Raw genomic sequence first — 20,296 nt, 5'->3', positions numbered from 1 at the left:
GCAGCATGCATTGGACACAACTCTGGAAGTGTAGACTCTAATGCCCAGTTCTCCATCTTCCCCAAACGGTATAATTCATGACATGTGTATGGTGTCTTATGTAGAAAATGTCACGTGTTCCTTTGAGTCAGGTTGGAACCTCAGTTTACATGTTTTTCCCCTTTTGGTTGGTTATCAGCAGGTACTATGGGAAATTATCCTACCAATCCTTCCCTACACGAGGCAAAGTGTGTCCACCAATGACACCCTCAAAAGAAACACAAAATTACCAACTGCCAGTCCACATAGTAGTCCTTATACCAACCATGAAATTGTACCATTTGTACCATGAAAAATGATCAACAGGATCGATGCATTTTCCCAACATTTATTTTGGCCTGTGTGATTTGTCACTTCCTTACACCTGATTTCCATGTTTTCTGTCTGGGAAAGATCAAAGAATGTACTGGGCAACAGAAAAGGGACACACATAAAACATGAGTTAATTTTTCAAAGTACACTTTACCATGTAAAACATTCTCTTAAATGAAGTCAACAAAATTCCAAGTGTCATATATATTTGTAATAATATATCTTTTTAGGATTCAACACAGCGAAGGGTGATTTGGTGAGGTCTATTCTCTACTCAAAGCCGGTTGATGCCAAACTCTACAGAGATGCAGTCAGATTCCTCCTCGGTCTTCTGATAATATCCCTTATTGGATTCACCTATTCAGTGATTGTGCACACAAGGCATGGGGTAAGTGAAATTTCAGATAAACATTGCATCTTTCACAACACTTAAAGGTAATTCTTTTCCTAATCTAGGTTTATTCTATCTCTTGTCATCTTGACAGCCAACAACTGTTTGGTTGCTACTCGGATCAATGCCCCATGCTCCTATAACAACAAAATACAAAAAGCATAATACATCCTGTTTCATAACCCAGACAAAGACAAAGCAGGTGGCAAATTGAGGGTATCTAAAAAATATATTATTAGTCCATTAACTCACAAATGACTGTTGACAGTGGCTATCTTTCCTATTGCATAATGCTCTATGTTTTTAGGATGAACATTACTATTAAGTATAAATCTCATTCCAGCTATAAATCATGCTTACAAAGTGATATATTTTAGGCCCTTCTTACAACCTGGCAGTTCTTGTTCTGACATGACAGAGACTGATTTGAAGTCTGCAGAAGGGATGAGTTCCTCTATCGTCTTTATGAGGAGAGCTTGGAAGCTACAGGATTTATTAACTTACTGGTTGTGTTTGACAATTTTAAATTGACAGTGGTTTGTGTTGCATTTTTGCATTTTGTTTGTGAGATAATGATACTTTTTAAGCCATCTTCATACACAAACTCAGACCCATATTCTGCGTCCTGGCCGAAGGCGTTAGTTATGATTTTTAAGAATTTGTTTTGTTTTTCTGTGAGCTCATGTCTAAGAGTTGTTTGACTGTCCAAGAGTCTATGTTTTAAAGGAACACGTTGCGTTGCAGAATATTTTCAACAAAGTATATTTTTAGCTCCCTGAAGCGATTGAACAGCATAGGGGACAGTATGAATCCTTGAGGGACTCAAAACTCCAAGCACAGGACTGCGATGTCATATCCCAACACCAATACAAATAGTTTTCGAATGGACTAGAAGGAGCTGCTTGATTATGTAAAGAATATGAAGACACATGCTTTATAGTTTCAAAGACTACGAAAACAGGCCTTGGCAAAGTAAATAGGTCTGGCAGTGGCACACTGGGGCAATGATGATTTGTTTTCTACATTTTTTATTTTAATTTATGTTCACAAAATGAATAGAGCAGAACCCTAGACTGCCATCTAAATGTGTCACCATACATTTCTAATACAAAATAAATACATAACAAATTGAAACAATATTCACTGGAGTGTATGTTTTAATAGTGATCTTCTGATCTTCTTTTAAAGAAAAACAAGTCTTTTATTGTGCAGTGCATTTTGCAATTCTGTTTGTGAAGCTGACAAGAAGATACAATTAACCAACTTTGGGGCTCATTAGGATGGCGGGCGGACTTGAGTTCGTCCGCCATCCTGGTGTAAACAGGGATCTCCCGGAATGCATGCGGCGGCCCTGCACACCGGATCATGATCCGACCGCCACCATGGCGGTCGGATCTTGATTATTAACATTGCAGAGGGTGCTGCGGAGAGCAGCACCCGCTGTGATGTCAATATGCTTCGTTTTGCATTTCACAGCACTACGTGACAGGTACCACACAGTGCCTGCCACGTAGTGCCGTGAAATGTAGGGGGGTACCATGTGTACCCCCCAAGTGCACCTTCAACTCCCCCCAACACAAGGGGGGACCGCAACGGGCCCCCATCACTAATCCCCACCAGCCTTTCAATGCTGGCAAATGTCACACTGTCACTAAAACACTTTTCTAACATCTACTTTAAAAAGGAGACAATTGAGAATTCATCCTCTAACTGAGCACTAGAATTGCAAGCAATACCAATAGCCATTTTTAAAGATGTTTTACAAAAACTGTGATTAAAATATCGACTTGTGTGTGGTCACTCAAAGTGAAGAGAGCCACTGGTAAAATGGACTGACTTAACGCCTAATGCAGCATGCTGTAATTGGCAGAAGCAAATGTGAATGATAATTCAACCGGCCCCTGGATGAAACCTGCTGATTAAACACCCCTTCATGTATATATATTGTTTATGATTTTTTTTGTAAATGTATGAAAATAATTAATTGGTATGCATGGTAGTCATCAAGTACACTAATTTGTTAGGTCCTGTCAAAGGTTTCAACAATTTAAACCTCAGCTCAACCCCCTGGTAGGTAGCTGTCACAGAGTAGACAGGCTAAAGTTAGGGTTGTTTTTTTTATAAAGAAAAGCATTGATATTTATTCGAAGTCCAAGTGGAGAATGGGACATAGACATTTTTTAGAAGAAAAATATTCACTGAGTGGGTCGCTTTTGAAATTGTAACTGGTGCCATATAATCAATGGCCAGATATATGAAGTAGGTTGGTTTTGCTGGGTTCTGAAACTTTGGAAATTTCTTGCTGAAATGTTTTTAAGTCCCAGTACAAAATGGTCCTCCGTCATGTTTTTCAGAGATGTATGTAATGTATGTGTCTTGTAAAGCGCACTGCTGCCCTGAGGCATCGTGGCGCTGTAGACCGCTGGGGAACCCGTCCTGGCTATCCCTGTGAGATGGTCCCTCCTGGGTATCTCCAAGGTGAAACCAGGCATCCCCGGTGAATGTGGGGGGCCGTTGTGGAGATGAGGCAAGCTAATGCCCAGAGTCGCCGAGTGTGTTCCTGGTTAGAGTAGGTACCGAGGTGAGAATTATCGAGTCCGTTTTGACCCTGGTCCACGACCCTGCCGCGTCGGGAATTGAACCCTGGTCCCTGGCCGATTCTCTGCTTGCGGATCTGCCACCTCTAACCAGTGAGCCACACCTCTCCACAAGATGCTGGGATCTTTGAGTGAGTTAAAGCTAAAATCCAATCTGATGCTGTGGAATTGCTGGTCAGATACATTTTCTGAAGCTTTGGAGAAAGAGTTTACAAAAATGTCCAAACTTTCTTCTGGTACCCAATCCACTATCGAGATGAGGCAACAACCAATAGGGTTAAAGTTCCCAGGGTCACCTAGACCCACTTTTGCAGAAGTTATTGTTAGGCTTCCTGCTAGCAATCTCACTGTGCACTGCACCTTATTATCAAATTCCAAGATGGAGAAACCCCTCTCTGCTGTGTAACCCCCCCACCCCCAGAGCATGGCCAAGGTAATGATGAGCAGTCAACCTTCTCTGTAGTTACTCAAGTTCTGAGGGTAGATTTACTCCCACTGAGTTTGATGCCAGCCTCACTGTGGGGCCAAAGTCTGGGCCTTTCCTGGTGCCATCTGCCATCATTTACTTGTGAGAGTATAGGTCCCTTTGAAGTTAACTAAGTTCCTTGGTTCACCCCCAGGTGGTCTTACTCACTTCCTCACTCCCACGGTATTGTCTTTACTCTGGAAACAGTTTTTATATGTCAATAAGGTAAAGTTCTTAATTGAAAGCTGCTAGAGAGCTAAAGTAAACTACCCTCTGGGAGTTTCAGGCAGAGAAAGCATAGCTTTATAAAATTTTACTAAATATTTGTTAAACATCCAAGTTACCATTAAATTGGGCTTGTAATAAATAAGAGTGTAGAATACTTGTTCTAGCTGGTTGCAAACCAAGATATCAAATCAATATTTTAATCTGTGCTTACGTTTTCCTGGTGGGAGAGCCAGAGCCTTCCAAAGTGAAAAAAATATTTTTAGGGCTTTTCACTGCAGGGACATGGTACCATGAAATGTCAACATATCTCATTTTTAAATGCTAAGCACCCTACCCTATGGGCTTCAAGCCCTCCATAGTGGTTAGCATAAAATCAGATTTTTAGTTCGAGTTCCAAAGACACTAAACATGAACAGTTCACCTGCTCCAATTTGGAAAATATCAATCAATTAATCAATCAGTGGATTCATATAGCATGACTAATCATCCAAGAAGGTATCCACTATCCAGGCTATTCAGGGTCAAGATGATTCAGGTGACCCAATTGAACAGCCAGGTCTTAAGTGCCCTCCGGGAATTCTTGTAGAGAGGTGGCAGTCCATAGCTACAGAGGAAGGTCATTTCAGGTTTTCTCTCCAGTTAGGAGAAGGAGCATCCTCCGCTGTTTCTTCAGTGGATGTGAGGGGTGTGGGTGAGAAAGCGAAAGGTGGAGTATAGTTGTCTGGTAGGATGGTGGAAGTTCAGGCATGGTTGATGTAGTCTGGTCCTCAACTGTGCAGTGCTTTGTAAGTGTGGCTTGAATTGGCATCTCTTCTGTACAGGGAGCCTGTTGAGTTTTCTGAGGTAGGGGTGATGTGGTTCTGTCTGTGAAGGTCAAGGATGAGTCTGGTAGCTGAGTTCTGTATGGTCTGGAGTCTCTACAGAAGGTGTGCAGTGATATCAGTGTAGCATGTGTTGCCATAGTCTAATCAGCCTGAGTGACAGTAGCCCGGTGTTCAGAGGGAGCCTTTTGAAGACCTTCCATAATGTGTGCAGCTTGAGAGAGCAGGCAGAGGAGAACAGATTAATCTGGGACTTCATGGTCAGGCTGCTGTCCAGATTTATGCCCAGGTTTCTGGCATGGCCGTTCAGTTTAGGTGATGGTCCTAGTTCTGAGGGTCAGCAAGTTATTCCCAGGGATGCTGTTCTTCCCGAAGAACAGCACTTCTGTTTTGTTTGAGTTGAGCAGCAGGCAGTTGTCCTTCTTCTAGGTGGTAATGCTCTTCATGCACCTGTGGATGTTTGTGTTTGTGTTGGTGGCATTTTCTGAGAGTGAGAAGATGAGCTGAGTGTCTTCTGTGTAGAATATTATGTTTAGTCTATGGGATCTCTTGATGTTGGCCAAAGAAGTCATGCAGGTATTGAAGAGGGTGCGACTGAGGGAGGATCCTTGAGGGATGCCACAGATGATATCCTTGGGTTTAGAGGTGAATGGAGGTAGTCGAACTTTCTGGCTCAATGGAAACAGTCAGGTTGGGTGTCCTGAGTGCTGCGAAACCCAAGTTAAAGAATGTGTCTGTAACCTTTCTGGCCAGTCACCGTGGGGCAACCCCTTCAGAATAGTACCATGCATCACTTTGCTAATGGTGCTAGTAAATCTGATAGTGCTGACGTAATAATTTCAAAATAAACAGATAGGTAAGGAGCACCAAGTCGGTAACAAACCACACATATAGTTCAGAGCACAGGGTCTTTAAGGGTATGTTCATTATTGTTTAAGCAGATCTAAGTCCCCCTGCTTTTAATCTCAGTCTTGGGCACTTACTTCTTCAAGGGGTTGACACTGCCAGTATTTTGTGCTCACCACCCACCCTAGCTGGGTGTTAGCATGTGGGCGCACGCCTTTTGTAGGAGCCAATTTGTCGGTCATCTATTTTGCTACATGATCTCATATCTGCACACATCTAGTCTGGAGCTAAACCGCTGGCCCAATCCACCATGCTCTTGTACTGCTACCCATCCATATTGGTTAGGGTCATGGTAGTCACCTAATCAGCAATCAGTTGAGCAAGTTGAATTTTAATGAATTTCAGTGCCTAAAAACAGTTTGTATCCTCAGCTTTTTCGTCTTGTTTAGTTTCACCCTAATTATGTGTAGATTATGGGACTATAGGTCATCAAGTATGAGCATTCATGCCAATGATAATAGACAGTGATGTGTTGTTTCTCCACTCACTAATGTTGTTCATGGTCACAACTACTACTGCTGGTGTGGTATACCTACCCACATGATGTGTAGGTATAGATGTTTGGAGGCTCAAGATATACCTGTGGATATCTCCATTCATTATACACATCTCAGATCAGATTTCTGTAGCATGTTTCCACATTTCTATTGGATCTATATGCACGTGACACATCACAGTGAGAACTGGTCACCCCTATATGAGGTGAACCCCTCAAGTCCTCACAAAGGGTCTGGCCATACATCAGTGTCACAGCTGACATTCAGATAAAACTGTGCTTGCTAACCCCTACAATGTATGTCTCACAGGGATTAAGACGGTGCCAGGGGAAAAACGTAACAGCCCCAAGTGATGCCTCAGAAGGTCATAGAAAACAGAGAAATTTGGTGCATGGACCTCTGTTGTTTGGTCCTCAGTCTGCTTTGTATAAAAGTTAAAAAAAAGACTCATGCACACTGTTCATTTAGCCGCGGTCGGTAGTGGGAGTAGCTGCCGGGTGGTGACGTGGGGAGGGGGAGGGGCAGGGTGGGGGGTAGTAAACTATGGATTACAGAGGTTTACAGGTAAGTAAACATATAAATAAAAAAAACGAATTTCGTTGCGTGCACTGCATCACTTTTGGGGATGCAGTGCGCGCAACGAAATTCGTTTCCCAAAGCTAAAGGAATGGCTGGGGAGGCAGGTATTAGTATTTTTTAAATGTATATGGTTTTCCTAAACAACTGTTATACTGCTCATCTCTAAATTACATGAGCAGCGCCACCTTGTGGCAGACTGTCCTAAATGTGTTGTTGACAATTAGGGGTCGGTGTCGAGCACCGTATACCAATTAAGTGCCGGTGCTCAGCACCGGAAAGCTCCGGCTCAAATTAAGCACTGACACAACCTATCCTGAGTACTCCTTGGACTTCTCTGTCGAAGTGCTACCAAGAAGTACTGGGTTCCAGATATGGGCAGATTGTGAACATATTACTTGTGATGGACATGTCTTATACAAACAATATACTGATGTTCTATAGCAATCTTGATTCAATGGAAATCTTACACTATATGGTTTCCTTTTTTTTGCTTTGGTATGTAACTGCAATGGACATTTCTATGTACAGCACTCTAATACCTTTGTGTCATGTTCACACGTTATAAAACTCTCTAACTAAATAAAAAATAAATAAAATGTTTAGAGTTTCAGTTTTCATGGTATCTACTAGTTGGAATACAGTCTCTTCTGGATTTAAAGGAAGTCCTCTGTTAGTAGTTTAGGAAATTCATAAATTTTCTTTAGCGTGGGTGGACTTGTCCTGTTTTTAAGCTATGAGAAATGTTTCCGCAAGGTGGAGAGAAATGGATTTTTTTCACATGAGTGGATTTTGAAGTTATATATTGTTTTTGCACACATTCAGAGGAGGGCATCTTTCATTACCCTTATGAGTTTGTTCGGGCTCAATTTTAATGAGATCTGCTAAGAGGTTTCTCATCCTAATAACGTTGCTCATATCAAGAAAGTGACATGTCTTTCAGTACCATGACAACATATCATGTGTTATCATGTGCTTTTCTGATTAAAGCTATCAGGATACAAATGATATTTGTATAATTTGGAAGCATACAGATATTCATTTACCACCCAAATATGACTGAGCAAACACCAGGGTCTACAACTGGGACAGACAAAACCCTTTGACTTTACTAAAAAAAGGTTTGTCACAAAATATTATGGAAAAAGAGTCCTGCAAAACACGTGCTGGCGATGATTCTTTACAACATACAAGTGGAAAACATTATATTTCAAAAAAGAATAGCAGTGCAATATTGAAGGTTGTCCAAAGATTGTTTTGTTTTTACAAGCAAATATGTGGCTATGATTCTCTACAGTGCACAAGTGGAAACCATAGTACGTTTTGAAAAGGTTGGGTATTTTTAATTTGTTTTCATTTCCTTGATAGAATAAAGCTGTCATTGTTAATATATAAAACACACTTTAGTGTTCCAAATGTCTTTGATGGAAAATTCCTCCATGAGATTCTTGTTGAAATTAATCTTTTTTTACCCAGGTATCTGTGAGTGAAACAGTGTTGTTGTCACTCTTTATAGTGACCGGTATGGTCCCACCTCCTCTCTCGGCCGGTCTGGCTGTCGGAGTCATGTATGCCCAGAAGAGGCTGAAAAAGGAGGGAATTTGCTGTATCAGCCCTAAGAAGATCAGCTTTGCTGGATGGCTCAATCTCATTTGTTTTGACAAGGTATGTAGATGCTTCCATCATCGACTGTTCTCACCTGGTTTACTTCTGTCTGTGCTCGATGAGAAGAAATTCAAATTCCATGCCTCCATGCTTCTCTGGGACTACCACGATCACTAACTTTCAGAACAGAATGTCCCACATTATTTAGCTGTGTGTCCTCCTCCTTATTTAGTGCAGCAATTTTTGACATGAGGGGACATTTTTGTGCTAAGAAATAGTGCTAGACACAGAATCCTTCTTCTTTCATAATCTCACATAATTCTTAGGTAATTCTGTGTGATTATGCAACACGGAGTTATGCGAGTTACTCCCATGGCTAATATTTGCTTGCTGGTGTGGGCACACATTCTGAAGGCATATAATTGGTCATGATAGGAGACCTGGCAGCAAGCTTTTATTTTCACATGCATTTTTTTACACCTACTGTTTATCAATAATTTCTCTGGATTCTTCATGATCATCTATTCATTTTCAACCATATACATCTTTGAAGTCCTGCTCAATTTACATGCTCCCATTCACAAATTAATTTATAAAATTATTCACATTTGCAGTTTCATTTGTACAGCAATGTGTAAGCTAATCATCATTCTGGATTTATGAAAGTCCAACCAGGTATACATCTGTATGGGAGGTGTGGTGATGCACTGGTGCCCATGTTATATTAGCTGTGTGTGTATGTGTGTATGTGTTTTGTGTGAATGTGTATATAGTTATTTTGTGCATTTGAGCATTTGGAACTATTTTTATGTTATGTGTTTCTTGCTGAGTGAGGGGGGATAGATATACCTGCTGTAGGGATGTGTGTGCCTATTATGTGCACATGTGTGAGGTTTTGTGGTTCTGAATGTGTTCTTGATGGGTACAGCATGCACACATGTGTATGTGTTTGTGCATTCATGATTCTTCCAGAGCATGTGGTGTGTGAGATGTGGGTTTGTGTGTTTCTATTGAGTGTGTTTTAAATGATCTATGCTGTGTATGTGCATGGTATAGATTGTGTGTCTTTATGCATATGTGTTTAGTATGTGGTGACTACAGTGTATGTACTATGTTTCTGTGGAGTGTAGAGTGTGCATTTTGTTTTGTGTCATATGATCAGTGCTATTCATATTGTGCGTGCATGCATGTGTGTGTATGTGTGTTTACATGCGTGCATGTGATTAGTTTTTGTGTACATGCAGTGTTTGTCTTTGTTAGTGTGATCGTATGTGTGTTGACTTTTGTATTCATGGTGTGTGTGGTTTATATAAGCATATATGCATACTTAATGTATATTGTATTTATTGTGTATGCAGTGTGTGACATGTGTGTATGTAATATGTGTGGTAATCTGGGTGCTTTATAATCACAGCTCTGAGTGTGTTTATTGTGTGTGTTCTATGAATACATGCTCTAGGTTTCTTTATGTGTGTATGTGTGTTCCATGGTTGTGGACACTTTGGTAGCCTTTGTTCTTTTATCCTTCTGATCCTGTGAATTGAAGTCTTGTTTGGATATTGGTGTCTTAACTTGCTTGGTTAAGTAATTTTAAGGATAACCAGAAGATTGTGCAACCATGAAATTAATGTAGATGGTACAGAATTGAACAATGATGCCAAGGGGGAAACATTATAGGTTTCCCTCTGGCTGATAAATGCATTAATAAAGTTAGTAATCATATTTTAAAGTTGTTCTGTTGGGTTTATATAGTTAAAAGCCTCTATTAAAATTGTTTTTTAAAGTAACTAAATCCTAGGTAGGAAAGAAATTTAACAGGAAGCAGACTGTGTGACAATGGTGATTGGATATACTGTTTGCTGCTGATGTCCCCTTATGCTCGCAGCATGTAGAGTTATGTAACCATGCACACGCAGAGGCTTAGAAGTATTGTGGAATGTATGTTTCCATTGTTTGAAGCCAAAAATCTGGATTATGGCTCACACATAAATAATCAGACTCCTCAGAATAGAGCACCCAGATCAGTTTAACACGTTTGCTCTCAAAAAGATGACAAACAGTTTTAACACTGTAAAGAGGCTCACATCAGGTCCCAGATTTATCATGATCTGACAGAGCGCAACTCAGCAAAACAACTGTGTCAAATGGAGAGGGCAGGGATGTGCCATATTTACCAAGATATGGCAAATACCTGCTTTCCTAGTGACCTGGCACTCTATGTGCTGCCTAGTGACAACACTGTCACCCTGAAGCTATAACACAAGGCTGCCGGAATTACAGGCAGAATATGTTTTGTGCAGGAAGTGACAGCTTCCCATACAAAAACAATCCTTAGAGGCATTTTCCTCTTTCTGAGTGTGCTGCAGAATGCAACATATTTAGAAAAAGGAAACAATAAGGAGAAATAAAGATATCTCTCCTGGTTGCGTCACATGGCCCATGGGGACATAGTTGTCTTCTCTAAGTTAGCATGAGCCTGCTGCAGCTTACCTGCTGTTTTGAGCACGTTACTACGCGACTTTATTTTTGCAATAATTTCTATGGCTGTTTTCACATGAGAACTCTTTGCGGTGTTTTTTTTTAATGTTATTTTTTTAGATATTGTCCTCATGTCACCAACGATTGGCTCCAATTGATGCGCCATTCTTGAGTGCCCAAAATAGGCTATAAATAAATTAAATTTACTGGGTTAAATCAAAGTTTACACAGCCCTCCCAGTTTGTTGAATTGAGAGGGTGTAATCATTGGACAGGAAGATCTTCAAATCTTTAGCAAGTCCCAGAACCCGACCCTACTTCTATCCGTCTCCATGAAAAAATGAAGAGATCTCTTCCGTCTCTGCCATGAGGGAGCGTCAATCTGAGTCCAAAGTTTGCAGATTTGTCTCCTTGCTAGCAATATTAAGTAGAAGATCAAATAGCGGCAATTTACCTGCAAATCCTGCATGCCTTTCTTCTGGTGGGATATCCCAAACATAATTAAATCAGGGCTTACCTCTATGTTGCCAACCACAGAGGGCGAGATAGTCTTACCCACTGCTGACTAAAATTCTTCCAGTTTTGGGCAAGTGGCGAACATATGCACGCCGTCAGCATCTCCGCTGCCACACCATTTACACTTTATATCAATGCTCCCTTTTATCTTTTCCAGCTTGTTTGGGGTCCAGTAGATTCTATGCAAGGTAAAAAAAAGTGTTTTTTTCTTAAAGCAGCCAGTTTAACCACCAGATAATGTGTAGCTCAAGAAAGTTGCCATAAATCTGCCAGCTCCACAGCCGCCAAGCATCCATCCCATCCACTGTATTGTGTTTTCATCTCGGCCAGTTCTGCTGCCAGTAGATATTGATACCAAAGTGCCACCTCTTTTTTCCTTGCCACTGTATCCTGGAGATACAATTTCATTTGTTCTGAATCTACATACAACCCATTTTGGCCCTTGAGCCAGGCATTGACCTGGTAAATTTTAAATCTAGAGATTACCCCTTTCGTCTTATTGTGCCAAAAGCTCCATGTTAACTTTTGTCCATCATCCACCAACTGACCCCACTGCCTAACATCTCGCTGGTTCAGCGGTTTTGCCAAGCTATCCCAGGGGAATCCCAAATGGGGGACAGCCTGCTGTAATACGGTACGGCCAGGATCGACCTTATCTCGTACCAACTCGTTGCTGCTGACTGGAGACATTTCAGTCTGACCTTTTAAAAAAAAATGCCTACTGAGCTCATGTTGGGGAATAGCCTATGACCTGCATTGCCTTCCCCTCACCCCACCGATTACTTTCTTTTCGTGGTTCGGATTCCTTAGTTTTGCTTCCTCCATAAATGTATCCACCTCAATCAGTTCTGAGAAGTGGTGCATCTTGTTATGCCACATCACTTATAAAAAAGCAGTGAATCTCAATGGTACAGATGCTCCCAGTTATTTTAGCTTATCCATTCTGCTCCCCAGTTCCCACTGGCTATCCGCTGTTCCCTTTGAAATATCTGACCTGGATCTGTGGGAGGCACCCAACGCTTGCAGCAACTTTTCTTTTAGAGCTAAGCCCCAGAAAACTTCTTTCACAGAGCACAACAAAAAATATACCATGATCTTTTGCATTTTTTAATGACCAGGATGTAGCTTAAAGGGGTCTCTCTGTATATGACAAAAACAGATTCTCGACTCTGAGACATGAATGTAAGGAACTCTTCTAAAAATAAAAATGGTTGGGAAATTGGGTATCTACAGACCAAATTCACTATACTAACGGTATAGCAATATTATTAAAGGCGAAGTCATGGATAGAGCTACTTAGGCGTAGAGTAGAAGAGGGTGGGCACTGTATAATAGCTGAAATTAAAATAAATCCCTCAACATATACATTATCAAGCTATTACGGTCCAAACATAAATGATGTCACCCCTCTGACTCATCTTTTCTCTAACCTTGTAGAATTTCAATCTCCTATCATTCTTGGTGGAGATTTTAGAATCTTATTGTATAATGATCTTGTTAGCTTGTCATTTAGGACCCAGATCACCTCCCCCAAGAGGAGGGCATATCTATTGGATATGGTAGAGAATTTTAACATATGTGACATCTTCCGTAGAGTGGAGGAGAAACGTAGGGATTACACCTTCCATAGTAAGAAGAATGGGCACTTCTTGTAGAGTAGACTGCCTGTTCATGGACAAGAAAGAAGTGGAGCAGGTAACGGGGATAGACCACCTGCCTATACACTTGAAAATCAAGAGGAGAGACACCCATACTATCGGTAGGTGGACAATTAACAGGAGGATAATGCTGCAGTCTGAGATAATAGAGCAGGTACGCCGCAACACTGAGAAATCTTCCTCTTGGAATCTGGAGTCAGCTCCCCTGCCTTCGGTATGGGATGCATACAAAAAATGGTTAAGGGCTATTATCAAATGTTAAACAGTAAACTGGGTTGGAGAAGAGAAAAAATACATTAACAGTTTAGAGGAGGAGATAGGCAAAGTAGAGAGTCTATTAAAAAGATAACAAAGGACAGGAAGGAGAAAGAAAGGAGTGGGTAGATAAGCTGGAAGGCTTACGCATGAAGTTAAGAATCAAAATGGAAGAGAATATGACTCAGCAATGGGGGGTGAGCAGAGCCAGAGATGTCATACAAGGGGAGTGTTGCGGTAAGCTTTTGCCTTGGAAATCAAGGCTGGACAGGAACAAAAACTTTAGTGGGAAGATCTTAGAGGGGAAATCAGGGTTGATAGTGGAGGAGAGTGATGAAATGATTTTCAGGAGCTATACACAGAAGACCTAGAGGTAACAGAGCAAGAAATACAAAAGTGGCTCCTAAAAAAGCAGCTCTTCAAACTTACATAAACCCAAGCACTATATCTAGGACAAGAAATTAGTGGCAGTGAGATTTTGGATATTCTGAAAAAGCAAAAAAAATGGTAAAGCCGGTGGCCCAGATGGGAACCCCAGCAAACTGTACTCTGTGTTGCGGGAAGAGATCATCCCTATCGGGGTTAAGCTATTTAACTCTATTCTGATAGCTGACGGGTCAATCCCCTTGTCTTGGAATGAGGCTTTAAGTTCTCTAATTGTAAAGCCAAGCAAGAACCCGGTATACTGCCAATCCTTTCCCCCAATATCTATAGTTGTTGCTATGTTCACTCTCTGCAGATTCCTGTGATTTTGACTAAACATTGTGAGCAAGGTAGAACAACAATGTCCCTTGTTATTTGGTTCTGGCCAGGCTTTAGCCCTTAGACAAAACATACGGATGCAGCTGGTGTTTGGGCAATGTTCTCCGGGTTTTATTGGAATACAGGAATAGGTGACATATACTTAGAGAGAGACTCTTCTAGGGAAAAGAGCGAGACAGCACCTTTGATGTAGATCCACCATCTATAGGCTAAGGTATGGGGTATGCTGATAAAGCCCAGAGATCTTTTAACAAATAATAATATTGTTTCTTAGCAAGGGGAGGGAGGTTAGACTCCATTGTCTTTTCATTCTGACACCCCCCTTCATGATATATGTTCTAATTGCTATACTGACTGTATTTGTACTATGCATTATTCTGCTTGTTTTGGTACGTATACTGCATGTTAGGGCATTTTAGTTAAAATAAATATTTTAAAGTGTTTTATGTCTCTGTCAGATCTTATTGTGAACAAGTACAAGAGTACAAGTGAAAGGGAGTGTCTTGTTACTGCGATTTCCTTAGAGGTCTGGGAGATTTGTGTTCTGGGGTGTCTAATGATTTGTTTCTCGGTGAGTGAGTAGGAGAGCAAGTGAGACACTATAGCTAGTCAGTCCTGGGCTCACGGGTACTAAGGTGGTAGAATGACTCAGTCCCTATGCACTAAGGTCCCATATTCCTATGCATACTTCTGTTTTTGGGCAGAATCCCTGCAACAGTTGCACCTCTATTGGAAAGGCACACTATTTGGTGCATTCCCAGGTTTACCTATCTTGGAAAATCTGGAAATGTGCCAAAAGGCACACATGGATTTGTGGGAACTCCCACACTCTACCCATGAAACACTTTCCTTGTGCACATTAACACAAGGCAGAGGCTTGCGCTGCCTTCTCTTACTCCAGATGTACCAAGCAACGCAGGCCCATGCAAGATGGCCTTGCTCAGCTTGTTAATCTGACTCAAGGATTGTGTTGCCCTTGAGACCCCCTGTGTAACACAAGGGCAACATAATCCTTTGATAAATCTGGTCCCAAGTATTTAACTTCCTGAGGATCTCTTTAATTTTCTATCACCAGAGGGTCTCTTAAATATCAATCTATTTGATGTTTTTCTCAGGATCCTCATGCATGAGTCTCCTCTGTTTTACCCTGTCTGATGTGCCCCTCAGTAATGCACCTCCTGAGGCTCTCCTGAATATACCACCATCTGAGAGACTCCTCAATATCACAGTACCTGAGTGTCCTCAATATCTCACCACCCAAGGGTAGCTTTCATATTTCATAAGCTAAGAGTTGAACTAGAATTTTTTTTATCTCTTCTTCTCCTCTTTCCTATCCCACCGCCTGAGATTCTCTTCAGTATTCAATTTCAGCCCTCAATCACCACATGAGGGTTTCCTCAATATCCAACAATGGCTCTCCCTCAACACATATCTGCCTGAGTATCCAATGTCTATGGAGATCCTCAGCAGTAAACTTGAGCTCCCCCTTGTGACAAGGATCACTCATTATCCCACCATCCTGAAAGTGTATTTAGTATTTGACTTGAGCTCTCTAATTGTGGTACATGAGGAGACCCTTGTGCAGAGGAGGGATGTGCAGATAAACCTCAAACTGTGAAGGTTAAGTAGTAAATCAATACATTTTACTAGGATCAAGCAGGACTATAGGTCACTAATTAAGCAGAAAAATGTGAATTCTATATGGAAAAGTGGCAAATGCTGTCAAATGTGATTCAGTCTAAAAGCACCAAGACATTTTCGAAGCTTGTGTAAGATGGTGCAGGCATGGATCCGATAAAAGTAACTTATATGGTCCTTGAAACCCAGTGGATAGAATGTCTAAGGGTCATAGTAAGGGGTATAATTACCATCTGTTAGCAGAGTACAAATATGATGAGAATTTAATTTAAAAATATTTAGGAAATGTTTACTGCACCAAAGCTTACCAGAGCAGTTGTCCTAGACAACTTGCCCTTAGTGAAAATTAAGGTTAATAGTGACTGGCGGCCATCACTTTTCTGCCAAGTATTCAGAATACTAGTAACCACTGGTATTATGACTGAACGTTGAAGGTAGTTGATAATAAAACCCATATTTAAAAAGGGTGACCCCCTGCAGTTCTATGAATAATAGGCGTATCAGCCTTTCTGATGTGAGCTTAAAAATGTTCTCCAAACTTTTACTTAACCACGTAGAGTAGCCCTTAGGCATCATGGATTTAATACCAGTGGAGCAAGACGGCTGCAAGAAAAGTCACTCAGTAATGGATCACAATTTTAGATTATAGTCAATAGCAATTAAATCGATAGAGATGTTGGCAACCTATATTGCTGCTTTGTTGATTTCAAGATAGCTTTTGACTTGGGAAAACCTGATATATTGTGGGAGCAACTGCAGAACATAAAAATTTGTGAGGATAAATAAATATTCTGAAGGAGCTGCACAAAGGTAATTGGGCAGTGCTCCAACTAAATCAAGAAGCCCTTTTGTGCCAGAAATTACTTATTACAAAAGGTCTAAGACAGCGCTGTGTGTTGGCCCGACCTGGATTTCCCTTTATTTATTAGAGCTGTCGCTCATTGTGTCTGAAGTGCAAGCATTTTTTTCCCAAAATGAGAGGGCAGCACATTCCCTGTTCGGTATATGCTGACGACTTGGTAATCATTGAAGCAATAGCGATATAATTGAAGAGGAAATTGGAGGCATTTGCTAAAGATGGTTTTTGACATGGACAAAACAAAAACTTTGATATTTGGTTGTGAGAAGAAAAAATATCAATGGTTCATCAATAAGGTAAGGTAGAAGAAGTTACCTCCTATAAGTACCTTGGACTAAATTGTGGGTTAAAAACCAAATTGAAACACAAGAACTTCCCTGTGTCCTGGGTTTATGCAAGTTTAATAGGGTTTATTAAGGTTCTGACATGATCCCGGTTTTACAACCTTGTAAGCCGAACCTACAAACTAAATTTCTTTATGGTATGAAAATGTTTACATGAGTTGATATTATGACTGGAATAAGCTGGAAGGCCAGTGCCTAAAAAACACTTTTAGGCATTCCCCAATCATCTATGGTTTTAGTAATAAGGTCAGAACTCAAACTCATATCCTGATGTTTTATCATTATGAAACTGTGGATAGGATGTTGGTATAGGTCACTATTAGACTGAGAAGGCAAAATTGACAATGTCTGTACAATATTATTTTAAATAGTGAATTGTCATGTGTAGAAGAGATTGTAAGGACATCTTTTGCTTTGCTCTCTCTACATTCTCCCACTTTAGGATTACCTTTAAAAGTGTCCTGGACAGACTTGAATATGAAAATGGAGATTTTGACTAGGGAATATAACTTGAGGTATTTACGCTAAAAAATGTGGTTCACCCACTTCATTGTTTCATGGTATAATGAGGCTGTGTTCCTGTACAATTCAGGATTGCCTGAGCCAGGTCTGCAATACAGTATTTTGAAATATAGATTAGGTATTACCGCAATATTGTAAGGTACAATATTACCCAAAGCAACTCTTAAAATTGGGGAATAATGCAATTGCGGTAAGCATAGGAAAAGTACAAGTGTGCACATTTTATTGGATTGTTGGTTTTACATGAAGGAAATGTGTCAATTGTTGAAGCCTATTTTATTGAAATAGGTGACCATGACATTTTTCTGTTCTATGCATTAATTTGAGGTAACAATTTACACTTAGGATATTTTTACAATTGAAAAGAAAACTGAAGGGGATTAATTTATTTATTTGATTTTAAGTTATTTATTTACGTTAAATATGTCCATGTTCTACAAATAGATTAGATCAATGGACTGTGGCCCAATAAACTTACTTTCTGACAATAAATGTTTTATATGGAAATTTTTTAGCACCACAATTACTTAGTGATTTCAAACTGAGTTGTTCTTGTTATTAATTTGCTCATGTCCATTTGCATCTAGACTGGCACCCTAACAGATGATGGACTGGACCTCTGGGGGATTATTCCATCAAAGGCACAAAGGTATGACTGGGATATAATGATATCCAATGACTGAGTGTAAAAGGAACATTTTGCTGTGTGCAGCATATGGGGATGGGAGGTGCCTATATTGCATCAATGTACAACGTTTAAGGCAGTATTGTCAACTTTCACATGCATTCTGGCCCAATAAAAAGTTCAAATTGGTACAGGAAAGTATTTGATGAAGAAATATGTGTTGCCACCTTGATCCTGTGGGATGCTCTGTGCTGGGAAACACTGAAACCCACCCAGACTTCCATGTCTATCCCTAACAATCTGCTAAAGAGCAGCCTTGACATGTGCAACCATCGTATCAGCCCCCCAATGTATTCCCACTCTTTAAAAACGAATAGATTCGCAACAGCAACTGGATTCAACCTCTTGAGCAATTCACCCATTGCCCCCTACCATTATTGAGCCAGATGTGTTTCTGCTCTGACATTCCAGGCTGCAGTTGTCTTGTTTTCCCATGTACAATGCATATGCAGTGAAAAGCACACCAAATGTGCTGAAAATGTGAATTTTTGCCTATAGATGCAAATAATTGCCGGCTAATATGTGGACTTGAAAAGAGTACTTGAAACGTTAAGACATTCTTGAATTGTAATATGTTTCAAAATCAAATCCAGTCAAAACTGTTTACGCTTGTGTAGGACCCAGGGTGACAGCATAAGCAAAAGGGCTGTTATGATGTAGGAATGGATGCCTCTGTGTAGCCTCTTCTAAAGCATGCAAAGATGGTTTTATGCAACCCAGGAAGTCAAACCTTGAGCACATTGAGTCTTCCTATAGTTTTGTCTTCTGGAATTTGTTATTTGTAATGGTCATAGAAAAGCCTGCAGAGGTTCACGTAGTTTAGTTTATGGTAAACTGGGCATGACCAACTGGTGACTAGGTTCCATTTGATTTTAATACCATCTCAACATCCAGCACACAGGGCCCGATTCACAGAACTAACTTAAGAAAAAATCCTAAACTTAGTACTTTTGGCATTCACAGAAGGCATTTAGTAGTAGTAAACTTAGGATTTTCTTTTAAGTCTGTCTTAAGTCTCTCTTAAGTCTGTCTTATGTCTGTCTTAAGTCTGTCTTAAGTCTGTCCTAAGTTTGTCTTAAGTCAAACTTAAGACTAAATCCTAACTTTACTACTACTAAATGTCTTCTGTGAATACCAAAAGTAGTAGGACAGACTTAAGGCAGACTTAAGACAGACTTAAGACAAACTTAAGACAAACTGAAGATAGATTTAAGACAAACTTAAGACAAACTTAGGACAGACTTGAGACAGACTTAAGACAGACTTAAGACAGGCTTAAGACAAAATCCTAACTTTACTACTACTAAATGCCTTCTGTGAATACCAAAAATAGTAAGTTTAGGATTTTGTCTTAAGTTAGTCCTGTGAATCGGGCCCACAGTCTTCCAGATAAGTGCATACCTATTTAACTCTGGGGGTCTGTCCAGAAAGCTATTTTCCACCATAATTAAAACATGACCTTGGAAGGAGCTGTAAGAAGGATTGACTGCTGTCCCAGTTCTCCTACCATAGTGAAGTGATGTTTTTATCCACAACTTTTTCTTGTTTAGAAGTGTAATGGACTCTGTTGTTTCAGTTTCTCAGAGGATCAGAGTAGAATGCCTTTGGTGGTATTCATAAACCAAACCTAGCTGTCCATAGAGTGTTTCTGCTCCATGTTACCAACAGTTTGATGTCTTTTCTACCTTCCTAGATTGCGTTGTGCACAGGAAATCTCTAAGAGGTCTTTTCAAACAGAATCCACCTGGGTTTCTTGGTAAAATAAACACAACCAACTTCTTTCAACCACAACATTAATGCAGCACCTACATGTAAAACCCTCACCAACAGGGAACTGCACAGAGAACAAGCCAGTGGGTCTGTAAAGAATCCATTTGATGCATACAACTAAATAGGACATGATGATGGTTTCCATGTGATTCGATCCTTAAACAAATTTGTCTCCCACTGTTTACCTCAGTTATTCTGTACATGGATGTTACATTCTCAGCTCATATCAATGGAATTATGTTTGTTCCAGTGAATTACAGTTCCTCCGATTGCTGGTTTTTATAATCACTGATGTCTAGCATCCCAAAATGTCCTCATATTCAAATGTATACATCAATAATTTCATAACTCTACTTGGTAGTTTTTTGTTGA

At 40.3% G+C, this 20,296-nt stretch overlaps 1 protein-coding gene across 3 annotated transcripts in view; it reads left to right on the top strand.

Annotated features, from left to right (window-relative positions):
• Positions 1-20,296, top strand: part of LOC146788638 (putative cation-transporting ATPase 13A4) — a 619,876-nt gene that overhangs the window by 210,239 nt on the left and 389,341 nt on the right. For all 3 annotated transcript variants that reach the window (XM_085635832.1, XM_085635831.1, XM_085635830.1), the window contains 3 exons: positions 582-739; positions 8,310-8,498; positions 18,057-18,118. In XM_085635832.1, coding sequence (XP_085491958.1) covers positions 582-739; positions 8,310-8,498; positions 18,057-18,118 — 409 coding nt within the window. The remainder of the gene's footprint in view (positions 1-581; positions 740-8,309; positions 8,499-18,056; positions 18,119-20,296) is intronic.

The sequence above is a fragment of the Triturus cristatus genome, chromosome 11 (assembly GCF_964204655.1).
Source record: "Triturus cristatus chromosome 11, aTriCri1.1, whole genome shotgun sequence".
NCBI classification, from domain to species: Eukaryota; Metazoa; Chordata; class Amphibia; order Caudata; family Salamandridae; genus Triturus; species Triturus cristatus.
Note: the sequence above shows the minus strand (reverse complement) of the source record. Positions and strands in the feature narration are given on the sequence as shown.